The sequence below is a fragment of the Lichenostomus cassidix genome, chromosome 14 (assembly GCF_008360975.1).
Source record: "Lichenostomus cassidix isolate B80296 chromosome 14, HeHo_3.0, whole genome shotgun sequence".
Taxonomy (NCBI): domain Eukaryota; kingdom Metazoa; phylum Chordata; class Aves; order Passeriformes; family Meliphagidae; genus Lichenostomus; species Lichenostomus cassidix.
In genome coordinates this window covers 9016841-9034399 of record NC_139495.1, presented here as the reverse complement: position 1 = coordinate 9034399, position 17559 = coordinate 9016841, and the positions used below count along the sequence as shown (strand labels likewise).

Here is a 17559-nt window from a genome sequence, read left to right as displayed (position 1 = left end):
TTGTTGGTTTTGTTTGGTTGTTTTTTATCCTTTAATTGGATGTCCTTGTAAAGCTCTAGCCTACAGGCAAAAGGGAGATACCAAATAGGAAACAAAGAGAACTTGGAGATGAAGAGCCACAGCAGCCAAAGAGTCACCTTTAGACAAAGCTACTCTGGCTGGTTTCCTTTACCTGTGGGGAGGAGCTGAAGGCTCAGCCCATGGATTGAGTTTCCTGGGTATTTGTCATCAGAATGTGGCATATCTGGAGAAACAAAGTACTGGGAATCCTTCTCAATGTCTCTCAATAGAAGGTACAGTTAATCTGTGGTGGCATTGATTTTCAAATACCGTGTACTCCATTACAGCTTTAACTAACCCACCACTAATGGGAAAATTATCACAGTTTATCCCTTGTTTATAGCTAATAGAACATAATAATTTGACCTGTTCAAAGGATTATCCTTTGTTATAATGTCAAACTCAGAACCATTCACTTCAGTAAAATCTAACAAAAGATGTGCAGCCACAAAGAAGCAATTCTCTGTTCTGTGTGCTGGCAAACTTTGCAATTTGGATTTACTAAAGCTGCATACCCACACAGACACTCAAATTGTTTGAGTTTAGCAATTTCAGATATTCAGTTCTTTGATATGGATATAGAAAATATGTCTATATGTGAGGAAATCTTCTTGTTAGTTGTATATTACACTGACGGGGGGTCAACACTGGATTTGCATGGCATTTGATGTGTGCATTGCTACCTGGTCTGTACTTCCCTTTCTGTCCTGGTTTACACATCTCTAAAAATAAACAACACTAGTGTTCACTGAGGAATGTTTTTATGTATCTGCACTAAGGAGGCATCTAAATCTCATGGAAAGTAAAAGGAAAGCCTCACAGACTTCACAGCATCCCTGACCTTTCCCTCACATCTGCTCTCCTCTTCCTACGCATCCATGTACGCAGAGGCAAAAGATTTACAAAGCAGGAAAACAAATGGAGTCATACGAGTCGCTCATCCTGGGTCACATCCCTGCTTTGACAAGGTACAATTTAACCTCAGACTGAACCCGATTTTCATGGGCCACGGGGAGCAGTTATATAACAATGAACAGTTGAAACAAATAGACAAAGCTTTTACAAATCAAAGCCAAGGTAAATTGTTAACTGTTATTTTTTAAGAGTTGCCTTTCACAATAGCTTATCTTGAACTAAATACTATAAAACTACAGCTTTATCATTACCATTTTTCCATTAGTTCTGATATTGAGTAGATAACTTCTTTAGTATCCTTTTAGTCTAAATAATTTAAAAAGAATGAGTCTTCAGGAAAAGCTTCAGCCTTAAGAATATATCCCCTTAGTATGGTTTTATACTTTGTAGAACCTACCAGTATGTGGTCTCTCCTTGCACAGCCAGAGGATTCTCAGGTTTGACACTTCTCTGCAGGACACTGTTGCTATTTCTTTTTCTTAATGCTGCAATTAAGGATTTTTCAAGCTATTCCTGATGGCAGCCATAGTTAAATGTACTGCATAGGTTTTTTTACTTCTCTGAGTGAAAAATATCTGTATGATAATTGTAGGATGCTATACATTGAAGACAACCTAAAAATCTACACGTCAGATGTGCTCCCTCCTCTTTTCCTTATACAAATGCTTAAAATTCCCTCATGTTCCAGTTCAATTACATCTAAATGGAACATTACATTTCTGTTTAGCAATATGTAAAATAAGATGATAATTCATAATGCAAAATCCAGTCCCATCTTAATGTGGTGGTAATAGAAAACTGCTTTTATCCCCTTCATTACACAGATATGCTATGTGCTTTTACAGAGTCACACGTGGTGCAATTTTGCAGTTACAGATGAATCCAAACACAATAGAGAATGGTAATCAGAAGGAAGACTGTTATGGTCTACGCAGTAATAAAGACTCACCTTCATAAGGTTTTTATAAAAGTCCTCCCTGCAGGAGATATCCAATGGCAGGAGGGTTCTGATATGAAATCAGAGCCAATAAAAAGCACAGAGAAGTTGAATAATCTGCCTCTGTAACTGTTTTGGACCTTATGCAGCTTGCAGACTTTTTTCCCTATAATTTGACTTTTACTCATCTTATTCTATTTCAGTAAATCAAGGGATGACTCACAGAAAATCAGAATCCAGGCACAACAAAGATACCATATAACGAGTCATTTAGTTTATACTGAGAATGTTGGCAAACGTATATGTATACATGCTGACTGCTCTCCTTAGCAGTCACTTAAGCTTTTACTGCTGGTTTATCTCATTTTACCTTAATCAATTGCACTGTGCCATTAAGTTTCAAAATAGGCAGGTTTGCTTATGGTAATAATCCTATACAGCTGACTCAAGAACAATTATTAAGGCTAACATTGCAATTAAAGATACATGCCGACTGCCCAATTTACTTGTGCTTCTTAAGAACTATTTATTACTCATTTAAAGAATGCTTTCAGACAGATTAAACTAAAAACACAATTTCTGTCTTTGTTCAGAAAAAAATAACTGCATTTCAGTTCTGAATCCAGTATTTGACTAAGCTGGGGGAAGCACTATATGAAAAGTTGACAGAGCTCATCTATCACCTGGCTGACATCTCATAACCTCCACAACATGACCACAAAGATGAAATTGGTTTGGATTTCTTCTGCTGTTTTTTGTCTGGTCCTGCTCATGTGTAACAGTGGCCTTTGTGAGCAGTAACCAAAAAACTATTACATGAGAATCTGGAGTCATGGTGCAATATATGGCAGAAGTTAAGACTACTTTTGCTTGCACTGTCCAGCATGATGTATATTATTAAGACATAATAGAATTCATATGAGCTTCATAGCACACAGTAAGTGACAATTTCTCCACTTGGCATTGCCCTCCAATCTGATGACTTTACATAAATGCTAGAGCCTCTCTCATTGTGTGTCAGGGCCTGCAACAGAGATCTTTGTGAAAGATAGCAGATGGGGTAACCTTCTGTTTTAAGCTGAATGTTTTGTGTTCTTTCTCTCAGTTCTCTCATATCTTACATCAAATTTTCAAAGTACAGTCCTAAACCTCTTGCAGCCCAAGAACTTCAGATTAAAGACTAAAAGCCTGTAGTCCTTGGATGTTAGTAAGTAATTGCTACAAGTGGATCAAACATTCAAAACCAATCTCTCTGGACCTTGCAATGCATGAGTTCATTCTGGTTTGTCCTTTAGTTTTCTAGTATGTTCTGCTTAGGAAGTTCTTATATTGGTCTTATATATGTACTGTCTGAGAACATTTCTGAATCATGTTCTATTCTTGTCCTGTTCCCTCAAAAGAACTTATCTGTGCTGTAACATTTTGTTTGGGGATTTGGTTTATTTAGAAAAAGGTGTTTGTACTTTGAGGTTCTATACTTGTATTGGAAACCACTGAGATTTTTGATTCTACAGTTTTGGTCTAGACTCCAAGAATTACGAGCCTCTGCTCTCCCCAGGATTACAGGAGGGAGTATTTAGGATCATAGCCTTTGCTTTTGAGCTTGTGCCCTGAGCATTGTTCTGATGCTCTGCTTATAGAATTGCCTTCTACATTGCACATAAGCTATTCTCATTTCCCTCATCTTATTTTTCTAAGAGCAGGAATAAATCTTTTACATCTATCACCAAAACACCCCGTGGTGGATTTTGTCCACCTTATGGACACAAATATAGCCAACATCACACATTATCAAATACTTCTATATGGGCAGAGACCCATTCCTTTTGAAAATGTTATAAACCCAACTTGAGCCTGAATGCAGGCGGAAGGTTTCACAAAGATTCGTTCCTCTTGAGAAGCAGAGAGCTGCTTCCACCTTCCTGACAGTATTATTTCATGTATTAACACCTCCAACATCACTGCCTTCTCTCCTGGTGCAGCCTGCTCATTGTACACAGATTGAAAGTGGCTCAAGGACACATTGGAGAATTACAAATCCAATCAATGTTTGAGACAAAAAACCAGAGTACTACTGCATATAGAAGTCATTTGAAGCAATAAGTTACAGTCAATACATAAACAAATAAATAAAATGCTGAAGTGTGTAGCAGAATTTCATGCTTTAGCCCAGATAGGCCATAAGCAGAGATTGAATTTCTAATTAAGGGAGAATTGCTATGGTAACCAGAGGTGGTCACAGATAATTGGGTGTGAAACCCCATGAGGCTTCATGACAGAGGTGTCTGCATATATTATCCAGCACACTTTCTGTTTCTTAAATACAACTACATTGTCAGGTCAGACAATATTTTTCATGTTTTATATGCCTTCCTTTTGAGCAACAGGTGCAACTTGTAAGGGGTCTCTGTTCTTTAAAAGGTATCAGAACAGTTGAAGTGCAAAGACAAACTGGAGAGAGAATTCTCAGCCCTAACCAGCTGTCAATGGTGGTTTAAGAACAAAGAGAGTTAGACTCTGTGTTTCCTAACCCACCTGAATGGGACAGAGAAGGGAGATAACTCCCTGTGCTGGTAAAGCAGAGCAGTCAGGGACAAAGGAACTCTGCTCCTCAGAATGGGACTCTGCACACTGTGCAGCTCCAGGATTGTTTTGATACTGCATTGCCTTAGTTAAAACAGTTATTGATTAAAGTTGGTATTTTGTTATCACAGTTCATGGGACAGCAAAAGGATAATCACAGAAACTGAATTATTCTGTGCAACCCAGACCAGTCTGGTCAGAGCAGAGGGGATGCTTAAAACTTGCATCAGCACAGTGACACCTGCATCAGCAACCAATTGTGATTAAACAAATTGATTTAAATTTACAGAAATTATTTACCAACTTAAGTGCCTCCTATTAGATAGTTTTGAGTGTTATCTTAGCTAATCAGATATTCATTATCTGTGTAATGAACCCTGGTGGCAATTAAAGGAGAATCTCATTATTTCAAATCGTTCTTCTGGCACAAGATTTCTAAGATTTGTATTTAAATCCATTCTTGAACATGTGGATATGAATGAAAGGTCAGCTCTTTGCTTTGCAAATCCCCATTTCTCTGTACCAGCTGCATTTAAAGGGCACAGAGCTACTTCAATGCATTCAATATCCCTCTGGTCTGGAGGAACCTTGTGAATTCTCAGGACAGGATGGATTCAGAAATGGGTAGGATAAATAGATCAGCTCCTGCAGACTTCTACTACTACTGCAACTGAGAGAAGTTTTGAAACTAACTTCTGTTGAGACATTCAGGATCTTTAATTTTTTTTTTTTTATTTCCCATATGTTGGTGATGGTTCTCAAGGTGCATTGGCACATTGCATTTGACAGTTTTTCTGTAATCAGGGAGTCAATTAACAAGGTCTGATTTAACACATTTTTGTGTCCCTGTTATCAGCAAAACAAGACCATACCTGTTCTGCATCTTTAAACGAGGTAGTGGGTGCTCATTAGTCTCTCTGCATATCTGAAAAGGCTGCTCATGCACTCTGAAGGTGCAATCTGTAAACACAGTAGGGCATTACAGCCATCAGGAATTATCTGACAGAAAAATTATCAAAGGTAGTCAAAGCTCTCAGTCCGCACTGATAGTGCCAATCTAGCTGTGTTCTGCTGCTTCTGCACATCCAGATTTCCCATTAATTACATCTCAGCAGGAGTTCTGCATAAAGCAATGTGGTCAAAGACATTTTCAGTCCCTAAGGAAAAGCAGATTATCATAGTGTACCCTCTGTCACGCAGGGAGGAGAGCCCTGCCCATGCTGATTAAGTACAGCAGTTGACAGCAGATGTTATTTGTTAATTACTGACATATCCAAAGGGTCCTATGGCTTGACAGACTCAGTAACAGATCCATTACCCACTTTGTTTTATCTCATTATGGAACATATGGTGGCAGTTTGATGTAATATAATTTTAAACATTTTTTTAATGTATTCCTACATAGAATTCCTCACTCACTTTTTCTGTTGCTTTTTGATGGGTCAGAATATGTGCTTTCTTTTATTTTCTTTTTTTCTAGCATCCAATTACCCCGTATTTTCCAATACAGAACAACTGCTCAGAGGTACTGATATCTCTTATCTGCCAATCCACACTTTTTTTTCACCTTTAAAAAATATCAACCAGATGGTTTCCAAAAATTATAATTATATCTAATGCATTGTTTGAAATTAAAGTACCTCTGCAAAAACTGCCTCTCATCTTTTTAACTGCTTGAAGCCATACGTATCACTTTGGGTGCACAAAGAACTGTGTGTTCCATCACTGTATTAAACAAAAGCCTACTGAGAATTTGAGCAGCTCCAAGATAAAGCTGAGCAAGTAGCTAAATTGTGTGCTACAAAGTATTAGAGTGTATCTAAAGCTCAGATCTGAAAATCAGATCCTGCAAACTGCTCAGCAGCTCAAACATAAAGGACGTTATTTTTTTTAATCTCACAGTTAGCAAGTACACTTGCTTGTGTACTTCAATGGAGATAAGACACATTTCCAATGACAGATGTCTGAGGTGTTACCTGCTTTCACTTGTAGCTAGAATGTTACCTAATTATATTCAATTATATTTAATTTTCTACTTCTCTATCAACATATCTTCCCTTTTGGAAGTCACCTGGAAATCTCTGCTGCTGAAAATTTTCTTAGGAACAGCATGGCCAGCAGGACCAGGGCAGTGACTGTCCCCCTGTCCTGGGCACTGCCGAGGTCACACCTTGCATGCTGTGTCCAGTTCTGGGCCACTCATGACAAGAACTGGCCATGGAGGTGCTGGATCAGGTCCAGAGAAGGGAATAGAGCTGGGGAAGAGGCTGGAGCACCAGCAGCAGCTGAAGGAACTGGGGTGGCTCAGCCTGGAGAAAAGGATCTTCTCACTCTCCACAACTCCCTGGAAGGAGGGTGCAGCCAGGTGGGGTCTATCTCCCAAGGAACAGAACTAGGGAAAATGGCTTCAAATTGTCCTGAGGGAGATTTAGATTGGATATTAGGAATAATTGCCTCACCAAAAAGGCTGTCAAGTCCTGGCAAAGGCTGCCCAGGGAAGGGGCAGAGTCACCATACCTGAGGGATTTAACAGATGTGTGGATATGACACTTGGGGACATGGGGTAATGGTGGACTTGGCAGTGCTGCTGGGAAAAGCTGGACTTGATGATCTTAAGGTGTTTTCCAACCTAAATGATTCAATGATTCTATATAAAATTGGGAATGTTAATAAACATAATTTAATTTCCTACTAGAAACTCAAATGTAGAAACTGTCAGTGTAATTGGCACATGTTGAAGCACCTTCCTTCATGGATGAATTAGCACTTTAAAAAGTTGGGAATAAAATATAGAAAAAGCAAATTACTTTAAAAATTAGGTATTTAAAATTATTATTAACTTGATTAAATCTTTTCTTGCTATATTCAATTAACTTATAAATATTTTTCACAGATTGAAGCTATGTAATAGCAATATGAAATCTATTTTATAACAGCAACAATTCCTAAAGAAAGGTCTTGTTTTTGACAGCTCTGGCAGATGTTAGTTGGAATCATTAAAACAGGCTTTTGGCCAGCAAAGTTTCACAGAATCTCAGAATTCTGAGTTGGAAAGGACCCACAATAATCATTGAGTCCAGCTCTTAAGTGAATGGCCCATAGAGGGATCAAGGCCACAAAAGCTGATGACGTAAAACTCACTGAGTAAAACAAGCCCTTGATGTACCTCAGCTGTTTCTGAACAACATGCAGCACCAGGAATAAAAGTCATTATGAAAATATTCTTGAGAGGAAAATGGAGTAGTTAGTCAGAGCTGAAGCACTACACAAAGGTGAATTTGTCAGACATACAAATTCTAGGAAACTGGGGAAGGGCAGATCTTAGTGGTCCAGCAGAGACCCCAAAAATATCACAATCTCAACAGGAGTAGAGTGAATCTGCAAGCATACAAAGAGTATGGAAAGCTTCCCACACTATGGCCAAGCCCAAGGCACCACAGGCCTGGCATTTGGCACAAAGTGCAAGAGCAGAGGCTCACCCAGAGCTCACCAGTTTGCTCAGCACAAAGCTCTGAAGGCAGGACATCTGCTAATGAGGGGCCCACATGACTAAAATAATTACCAGCTGCATATGAGTAAGGCTACAAGGTGACATTAGAAATAAAGACATTTCACAATGACCAATGCAGCATATGGGATAAGGTATATGCACTTGCTGAGCATCTTTAAAATACCAGGAAATTAAGAAATGGACATGGCATGGATATTGTTGAATCAGAAATAAAAAGAAAGTTATCCTCATGGTTCTTAGAAATCTCACATAATAAAAGTCTGCTGTCCCAGTACAGGTCAAAAAATGGCAAGAATAATTCAGAAAATAAGCATGACACACACACACAATCTGCATGATGATTTTCTAGAACAAAATCAAGCACGACTTGCAATATATCAAAATGTCAGCTATCTATTTTAATTTTGGAAATTCAGTAAGTTCACTCACAATACTTAAAAGGTCATTCAGAAAGACTGAAGTGCAGTGGCAAAAATCTTACTCTAAACATTATCTTAAAAATAATTTTGCTCTTTCTTCTGACAGATCATTTGTCCATACAGTCCCAACACAAGTCCCCATCAACAGCCTGGGGCTATTTGTGGTTTAATACCTCAAACAGACAGAAAAGGAAAAAAAATACTTTGCTTGAAACTATTAATTTAAAGTTTATAAGCATAATTTTGCTTTAAGATCTTAAACAACTGAGATATGAAAAGCAAGAACAAAATCCTAAGGACTGCCAAGACTAATTAAAAGAAAAGTTCTGTCATCTAACTCCTGTAATGATATCTAACCTGCCATGGGTTTTAAAATTTGCAGATAAACATCCCTGTGAGTTTTACAATAAGTGTCTGTCTTTTTTAACATGAAGAGTTCAACTAATTAGATCTCTCCATAATGGTAGTGGCTTGAAGAATTTTAATTGAATTAACCAGCAGATTATTCTGTGAGTTTGAGGAATCTACTAACATTTTATTTTTGTTAAATTACAGCTTTGTCTGGTGGAAATTGATTAAATGCATATGATGCTTCCTTTTTAAAACTTCCTTTTTCACATGATACAGAAGCATCCAGTTATGAAGGGAAAAGTATAAACACTCTACTTCAAAGAAAAGATGTTATTTTTTATTTTCTTCTTGGTAACGTAGCATATTTTAACCAGGTTACAATAAAATTACCACAGGATATTAAAAAAAAACAAAACAAGAAAGTATTTAGAAAATTTTATATATATACATTTGCTTAAAAATTCTATAATGTAAACATTAGCATAGCAAGTTAAAATAATATTACAGTTTATTAATACTTATGTGAATACTGTACATATATATGCTTAATTAATTCCTTTTCTACAGTTCAATAGTAATAACAAAAAAAATCCCTCCCCTTGGTCAAAAGGGAAATTCACCTTCTTCAGTTGCCAATAGGTTTGGTCCCACATCCAAGACACTTAGTTATTTCTCTCAGTGTTAACTAAGAAGGAAAGCACAGTCTTTCAGAACTGTATTTTCAATCACACTTACATTTTTATAATTTTTAGTGTCTTAAATAATTAATACTCAAAAAACCACTTATCACAGTTTAACTACTGTCATGGCATGGAGATAACTTCTGAAAGGAATTTATTCCCCTATATGGAAGTGCAATAAATTCTGTTTTGACGCAGTAAAAATCTTTTTTTTTTTCTGTAAGTCCAGTTATTTGCAGCAATTTGTAAATCTGGAAAAGTCACTCCTTTCTAAACATTTCAATGCTGTTATCTAGAATAAATCCATGCCATTATGAATGAAAAACTAAGCTATTAATATTGATTAGAAGTATGCTCTCATTATTTTTGTAGAAAGAATTTATAAATAAGTTCTCTATAACTGGATCATAAAAGCACAGTTAGTGCAGAGTGAGGAATCAATGAAATGTACAGTGTCACAGCACTGTAGAACAAGTGGTTTATCTTCCATTCAATATGTGAAACATGAAGAGATTAATTGCTATTTTTAAACATAGATTTCATATAGATATTTTCCTATAGTAAAGTGTTTCTTTGAATACAGAATGCTATGAAACTACCCAACTTACAAAATAATAATCAGGTTAATATTCCATGTGACACAGGGTGCTGACTGAAATACCTTAACCTACAGAAAGTGGAGAGAAATTCTTTACTTCCTTGAATTGTTTAATCACTTTTCCAGAAGTGACTCAAGATCCAATACAGAAGCATTATTGATGTTTGCAAGGAGAAAATTGTGCTTTTGTGTGGAACAGATTTCTTTTCATATATCCTAGAGCTCCAGCTGGAAGAGCCCAGGGCTGGTTCCAAGATTTGCAAGGGCATATAGCAGCACTATGTGGTCAAAAAGTTGGGTTTTTTCTCTTTTAAACAGCTGTTCTACAGGTTTCTCATAGTAATTTCAAGCAGATATCCACAGGTATGTATTATCTGTTCTCAGAATTCCAAGACCTTAGATGAAAAACATTTTGGGGTGGGGGGTTTGAACCTTTGAAATGGCATGAAACCTCTAGCAGAACTGAGATTCCTGCATTCTTTGAAGGAAAAAGAATTACATCAGTATCAGAAAGCACCAGTTACTGATTCTGGTACAAAACACCAGGTTCTTAAACCATTCATATGACCTGGCAGAAGCATCATTAGTGCACTGGGGGTTCACCAAGTCTCATTTATTATTAGCTTGCTGCTCTGAGTCAGTCAACGCCATTTTGTTAGTAGGTTCTTTTTTATTAATTTGACAACTACCATGTAGATACTGTTCTGTACAATAAAACATGACTGTTACAAAGGAAAAAAAGCACCTTAGCAATAGGTCACACTTTTGAGCCAATAATCTTTAATACCATTCTGTTCTTTCTCTAAATACTTGTATCCATTCAATCATGATGGTATATGACTTGCACTAGATTCTGTAAGGAAGTATAATTTGATTACAACTATCACATCAACAATATATTCCATTAAAAAGACTGGCTTTGAAATTATTACCTTCCTAAGAATATGTGACTTAATGGACATATCAATTTAAGCCTTTATAACTATGTCAATATCCTGCCTCATGTAAACCTTAGAGATTTATTACTATTATTATTGAGAACTTTGATTTAATTTGCAAAAGCCAAGTCGACACATTGCATTCTCTATAATGAATGAATCTCTAAATAAATGAGATTCTGAAAGCCCACAGTCGATCTGTGAATACTGATGGACACATCTGCAAAAGCTGGAAGAGCTTTGCCTGCTCTAAGTTTCTTAGGAAAGTTCATTGTGGATATGACAGGACAACAGCATTACAGTAAAAGCTGTGCCACTTTTTTACAGTTTGTTTTTAATAATCCCTAAAGGATCCAAAGAAGCCCTGGAGTCTGAAGACAAAGCAGGAATGAAATGCAAACAATACCACAAATTGCTCTTGGCTGGCTCTACCAGCTCCCAGAACAGCTCCAGGCCCAGCCTGTCGTGACTCCTCTGTCCTGGGATTACAGCACTGGTCAGTGGTGCCAGCAGGAACAGCCAGTAATGAATTAATTAAAAATTCATTAGGAATGAACCCAGCAGCTCATTGTGAGCTGCCCACTGAGCACGGGCAGGGGTTTAAGAGCTATGAGTCAGCCAACAGAAGTTTAGAGCTGTACAAAAATTGTAACTAGGCATGGACTGGCTGAAGAGGATAAACTGGTAAAATCGTTTCATTGGCAGAACCACTGTTACAGGTATTTTGTAAGAATAATATAACTACTTGGGATTCTAAATACCAACTGGTCAGCCTTCTTCAAGAGAATTTGCTGGTTCTGGTGAACAAAGAGAAGTGGGATTGGAACAGCTACACAGGATTCCAAGGCAGGACCTTTCAGGATGTCTTGAGGTGGTAAAAACTTGGGCATTTCTGTCACTAGGCATCTACTTGCACTCATGCAAGTAACCTCAGTGGTCTTCAAAATAACCAGGGGTATAAAGTGAGAATGCCACCTTGTGAAGAAAGGCTTTCATTTGATTATTTCCTGTGATTTTAGAGAAACCACAGCTGAGCTTTTAAATGGATTAGTAATGCACCCATTATGTTATCTTGTATCGCCAAGTGAACATTGTTTGCAGACTGTAATCTTAGGAGCTGATACACAATTCAGCTAAAGTTAACAAAGAGCAATTTGTACACTGTAAACAAGTTTAGTATTTTTCTGTGATCTACATACATACATTAAAAATTACAAGAACCAAGAAAATCAGGAATGAAGTAATTTTAAGAGCCAAATGCAGACACAAAAAATTCCTTTTAAATAACTAAAAAGAAATTCAGTCTGCACTAAATGAAATTTCTTACCATTTGCAACTTTCTGAATAAGAAGTAATTGAATCTGTGAATTATTTCTTGAAAATATATGTAACAGATACATCACAAATGTTTCCACACAGTGTTTTCTTTCAAATTTACTTGCAATTCAGTGTTAGTACATGTGCCATATTTCTACTAACCAAGTCTCTCAACCAACTTTCTGAAAAATGAATTAGAATTGTTTCAAAGTGAGACCATCATTATAGTTACTTTTCTTTCCAACAAAGACAAATTAAACCATCAGCAGTATATCAGACTGCAGAGTTTGGAGAAGCTACTTAACTGCCAATCTACTCACTTTCTTCTTAAATAAGTGTCCCACTGTAACTAACACAAAACACCAACAGTAATTCATCTGTTAATGAACACAAATCAGTGAGCTGCCAGTTTGGCCTCTGGGCTTTTCTCTTTGTCTATTTGGTAACTGAGATCTCCTACTGACTGAGAAATATTGTTTCGTTTCTGTGACATGATTTTACTTTGTGGTATTTCACCTACTGAAATTTCTGACCTGGGGAGTGAACCCCACTCCTCTCTGCCACATTTAGCAGTTCAGTCCAATCTAAAAGCTGCATATTTCAGTGGTAAGAGCCCAGCATGTGGGGCTCATGCCCAGGCACAACCCACTGATGCTGCTGACTGTAGGTAACAAATCCCTACTCACTGCAGAAGTGCCACTGAAAATGACTGGAGCACTGCCCTGCCTGAACAACACTCACTGCTCACAGGTTTGCACAACACAAGTTCCAGATTGCTGGAACTTCAGTAAAGCACTGAGGTACAAAGTCTGTTATTAATCATAAGCTTGTTTTTTCCTGGAGAATAATATAAGATGTGAAAATTTCATATAATGAATGGATAATAAAATGACAAGATACATCAATTTAAGTAACGTTATCCAAAAAAACTTCTGAGAGGAAAGATGTTCTTACACAAAGGAAAACCAGAATACAATTAATAGAAAATTGGAACATACACTGCTTAAACTTAATGAAGAGAAGAAGATAGCTAAAACATAATTAACTGCCTACGGCAGTGCAGCTAATGGATACTGAACTGGATTCCAGTTAATCCATGTCAGGACCTCCATCACTTGTAATAACTCTTGTCAATTTTTTTGTTACTCTTATAGCAGTAGCATTACAAATTACTTTTCAATAAGAGGTGATGGGTAACAGGCACTTTTATTACAGGCAATTTTTAAGTATCACCTTGTGAAGGGTTTTACAAAATCAGATTAAGAATTCCACCCTGCCCTGTTAATGATGGACTGTTCTGCAACACAAGCAACAAATTAATAACAAAATATAACCCAAGACTTGAAAGCACTGTTTTGTACCACACTAATTTTGTGCATCCTTGTGGTGGTTTGTAGAATTGAATAATATTGCACCTGCCTTACAGCAAGACTGAAATTTCAATAAAAAATTATTACATTCTCTGATTTTAAAGAATTACTTCCCACAAATGAATGCTATTGAGAATATCTAACTAGAAATGTACAAAAGCTATTTTTCCACCTGTAATGTTTTTCTCGTCATCTACATCATCAAGTTTTTTTAAAAACCTGTGTGTGTCAGAGGTTTACAATAAAAAAACCAAAACAACCCAGTCTTTCTATTTACAAAAGGTAATAAATTAGTGAGGTTCTTTTAAGCACATCCTTTTGACATATTAAGTAGTGATAATCATAAAGGTTCTTCTAAGGAAAAAAAATTGTCTTGACATGAAGCCCATGTCTCTCTGGAACAGAAAACTGTACATGGAAAAAGGGACAACATAATACAAACAAGGAATTCATTGTGACAGAAGGACTCCAGAGGAACAAAGGAGAATTTGTGCAGTGCAGCTTTACAAAACAAAGGAAATGCCGATCAGTTTGCTGAGCTCTTGTGAAGAGCCCTCGTATTCTTTAGAGAAAGTGATTACTGCCTTCCAAAGTAGTTAATCAGGATATGACCCTTGGTAATGAATGTCTCTTTTCAGGATTTAAGTTGATGCAGCTGTAGTCTCTTCAGGAGCTTAAATTACAAATATAGGCTAGGAAGGAATCACAGAACAACTTAAAGTACGTGCTGCCCACAGTGGCAATGAAGGAACAGGTCAGAGATCACCACTCTGAGGCTCCAGGCTCCGCGGCTCCCTGGGGTGGCTGCGGGACAGTTTGGGGAAGCGAGTGGTCACTCTCGAGCGATTGCTTTTGCTCACTGGCTCTCCAGAGGGTGGGATATCACTAGGGAGACAAAAAATAAACACAGAACAGCTAATTTATTTTATGTGTAAACCGTTGTGCAGTTATTTCCAACACGAAGAAAGCAGATGTTATGAGAGCCTGGCACATGACTGCAAAGTACAGCACACATCTTCAACATCACGGAATTGCATTCTTTCTACTGGTATCTCAAGTGAGAATTACAAAATGGGCTCTTTCAGAAATGAGAGCTAGTAGAACTTTCAATACATTATGGAAGATTGCAAGTTACAGGATAAAAGCGGATCTCTATGAGTTGCAGTTCAGAAATGGTGGGAAAAGCATTGGGAAGTGATAAAAGTACAAGCAAAATAGACAAGAGCTTGGATGATGCTCAGTTAACAATCCTCTAATCATGGATGGATGTATCATTACATGATGAAGTACACTGCTAATACATCCCTGAATTCTTCAGTCTCTCCTGACCCACAACAGACTACAGTCTTACATGAATGAGCCTTTTGGAAAAGACTCTGAGAAGTACATTAAGTTCAAAAACAAGCAATAACAGAAAATTCCAGCTTACCTAGGTGATATTCAGGCTATAGACTCCTCGGAAAACTACAGTATAAAGGGATAGCATTGTACTTTTGCCATTCTTTTACAGGACTCCACATGGTTTTTAATTAAACTGCTTACACACAGATCAATAAATAAAACTAAGTTTTGCATTTAGCAACTCAACTAAGCAATAAAATCACATAGCATAGAAAGCCAAGCTTATTTTCACAAGTGAAAAACCCCAGCCTTGAAATACCTATCTTCAGAGTGTGATAACAAGTCCAAAAGGGAGAAATTGCTCATGTGCAGTTCTGGCCATATTAAACAAACACAGATATATTTGAAAACAATCCCTGCATTTCTCTGTGCAGTTCCTTTTCCTGCAGAGTGACCTTCCTCACACACAAGTCAGACACTCCTGCCAAAGCCACAGGGCTCCACTGAGGTGTTTGAGCACCCACATGGGAGAGACATTAGTGAAGCAAAAGCCTTTAACAAGTCCTGGGAGGGAGTGGAAAATGCACTTGCAGGCAGCAGAGCACTTCTGCAAGAAAGGGCAGCTGTCTCACTGGTGACCATGAGCTTTGGAACTACAGTGCACAGAGGGCTGTTCCCACAAAGGTAAGGGGAAAAAAACAGGATGGAAAAGTTATGTTCAATTCAGATGCAAAGCAACAGAAAATAAAGTTTTGTGGGTTTTTTTTTCATGGCAGAGTATTTAACTGGTCGAAATTTCTAAGCAGAAAAGTCTGAAATAGCTTTAGTTAAAAGAAAGGATTTTCCTAAATGAAGATTCACCACACTCCTATTATGGTATTTAGTTGTCCAAGGTAACTAAGAAGTCCTTTGTGTGAAAAAATGCACAAAATACCTGTGGCATACATCCTCCTCTTCTTCAAGAACCAAATTAACAAGTTAGATCTTTAATTCTTTACTTTTCTTGTCACTAAAATAAAAAGTCTAAAAATTAATTTAGTCTATGTTACTAATTCTTGGTAGCCAAGGATAATTGGACTTCCAACTGTGGCCCTATGATTTCTTATTCTGAAATTCAGCAATGCTATCTAAGTTGCTGTAGAGAATTCTGATCATGTGAATCCAATTTCAGCTGTGCTCATTAGCATGGATTTCTTTTAGTAACATGAATATTATTACTCATAATTTTTATACTATTTATAAAATTGAGCAATGCAGTGTTGATACTGTAATGCTTGTAAAAGAGAGCATGTGACATTGGCTTCAGAGGGTTGTGCTTTTGTGTTAAGATATGTATTTTTCAGAACGTGTAAATGTAAAATAATCTAAATATCAAATATACAATGGAATAAAATTAAGTCCTCACTTCACTGGGCTTTGCTCAATCTAAAAGAGGTTCATTCAGCAGCATGATGGCCACTGCTGACAGAGCTTTGGCTTTCTGAGGCACACAGAGCTCCTTGGCAGGTACAAGGTGGTTTACCTTGCAGGAGAGAGCACGAGTTGAGCGCAATTACTGTAATTGGTGATTGCTTCATGGAAAGCACATTTTAATGCACAAGCTCCTCCTGCTGGCATGTCCCCAAAACGACATCAGAGCCAGGCCAATGGAGCAATGCTATTCGGAGGGAAAAGGGCAAAAGGGGCAGAAGGAGTTCCCCTAAAACGAAGAGAGCTGAATTAATAGCAGTGTGCCCCACCAGGCACAGCTGAGCTAATCAGGTCATTCAGGGTAATTACAAGAACACCAGTGTCTGTGAGCGAAGGACAGAAATTGCAAGTAATTCTGCTAATTTAAATGATGCTACTCCACAACATGATATATCTAATAACTAAATTAGAGGTTAATTTATCCTAAATGTCGTTGCTAATTTTTATAATGACAATCTAAGACACATCGTTATCTAATGTAGGTTTACAGAAATCAATGTATGTCTGAGGAATTACATCTTCATGCATCCAGCATGAAAACTGGAGCTGAAATTGAATTGATCAACTTCCATGGAAACAGATGTTCTATGGGGGAAAAAGTTTCAAGTATTAAAAAAGAGTCATAAATTTAAAAGTCTTTTCATCCTTCCTTTTTCAAAACGTGATGGGAGAACCAGCCATCTCACTTGCCTGCTTCAGCCCTGGCTCTTTTTACCAAAATTACCAACCCCCCCAAAATACACTATAAAGTACGAGAAAAAGATTCACCTCCCATCTCTTCTGTCTCCTGTTATTAGATTGAATAATCTAGTTCTGACCCCGAGATTGAATGATACCTGTAAAGTCTCTGGCACTAAACAAGACACTTTTTAAATGTATTGACAGTTCAGCTGGTCAAATATTCCATGAATTCTAGGTTAGTTTGGGAGGGCTGAGTTAGGGCTCACCTACAGTTGATTGTTTTCCTCAGATTAAAATAGAAATTTCAAATACCTAAATCCAAACCAGGCAGTAGCTGTGCTGTAGTAAATCCCCCAGCCTGGTTTCCCCAAGTCCCTGAGGTAAGTAA

General features: G+C 37.4%; 1 protein-coding gene across 1 annotated transcript in view; it reads right to left on the bottom strand.

The window, feature by feature from the left end:
- Positions 1 to 9196: 9196 nt before the first annotated feature.
- SNX29 (sorting nexin 29) overlaps positions 9197 to 17559 on the bottom strand; it is a 100137-nt gene continuing 91774 nt past the window's right edge. The window contains exon 21 of the mRNA XM_085074807.1: positions 9197 to 14564. Within this exon, the coding sequence (XP_084930933.1) occupies positions 14435 to 14564 (130 nt within the window). The 3' untranslated portion in view covers positions 9197 to 14434. The remainder of the gene's footprint in view (positions 14565 to 17559) is intronic.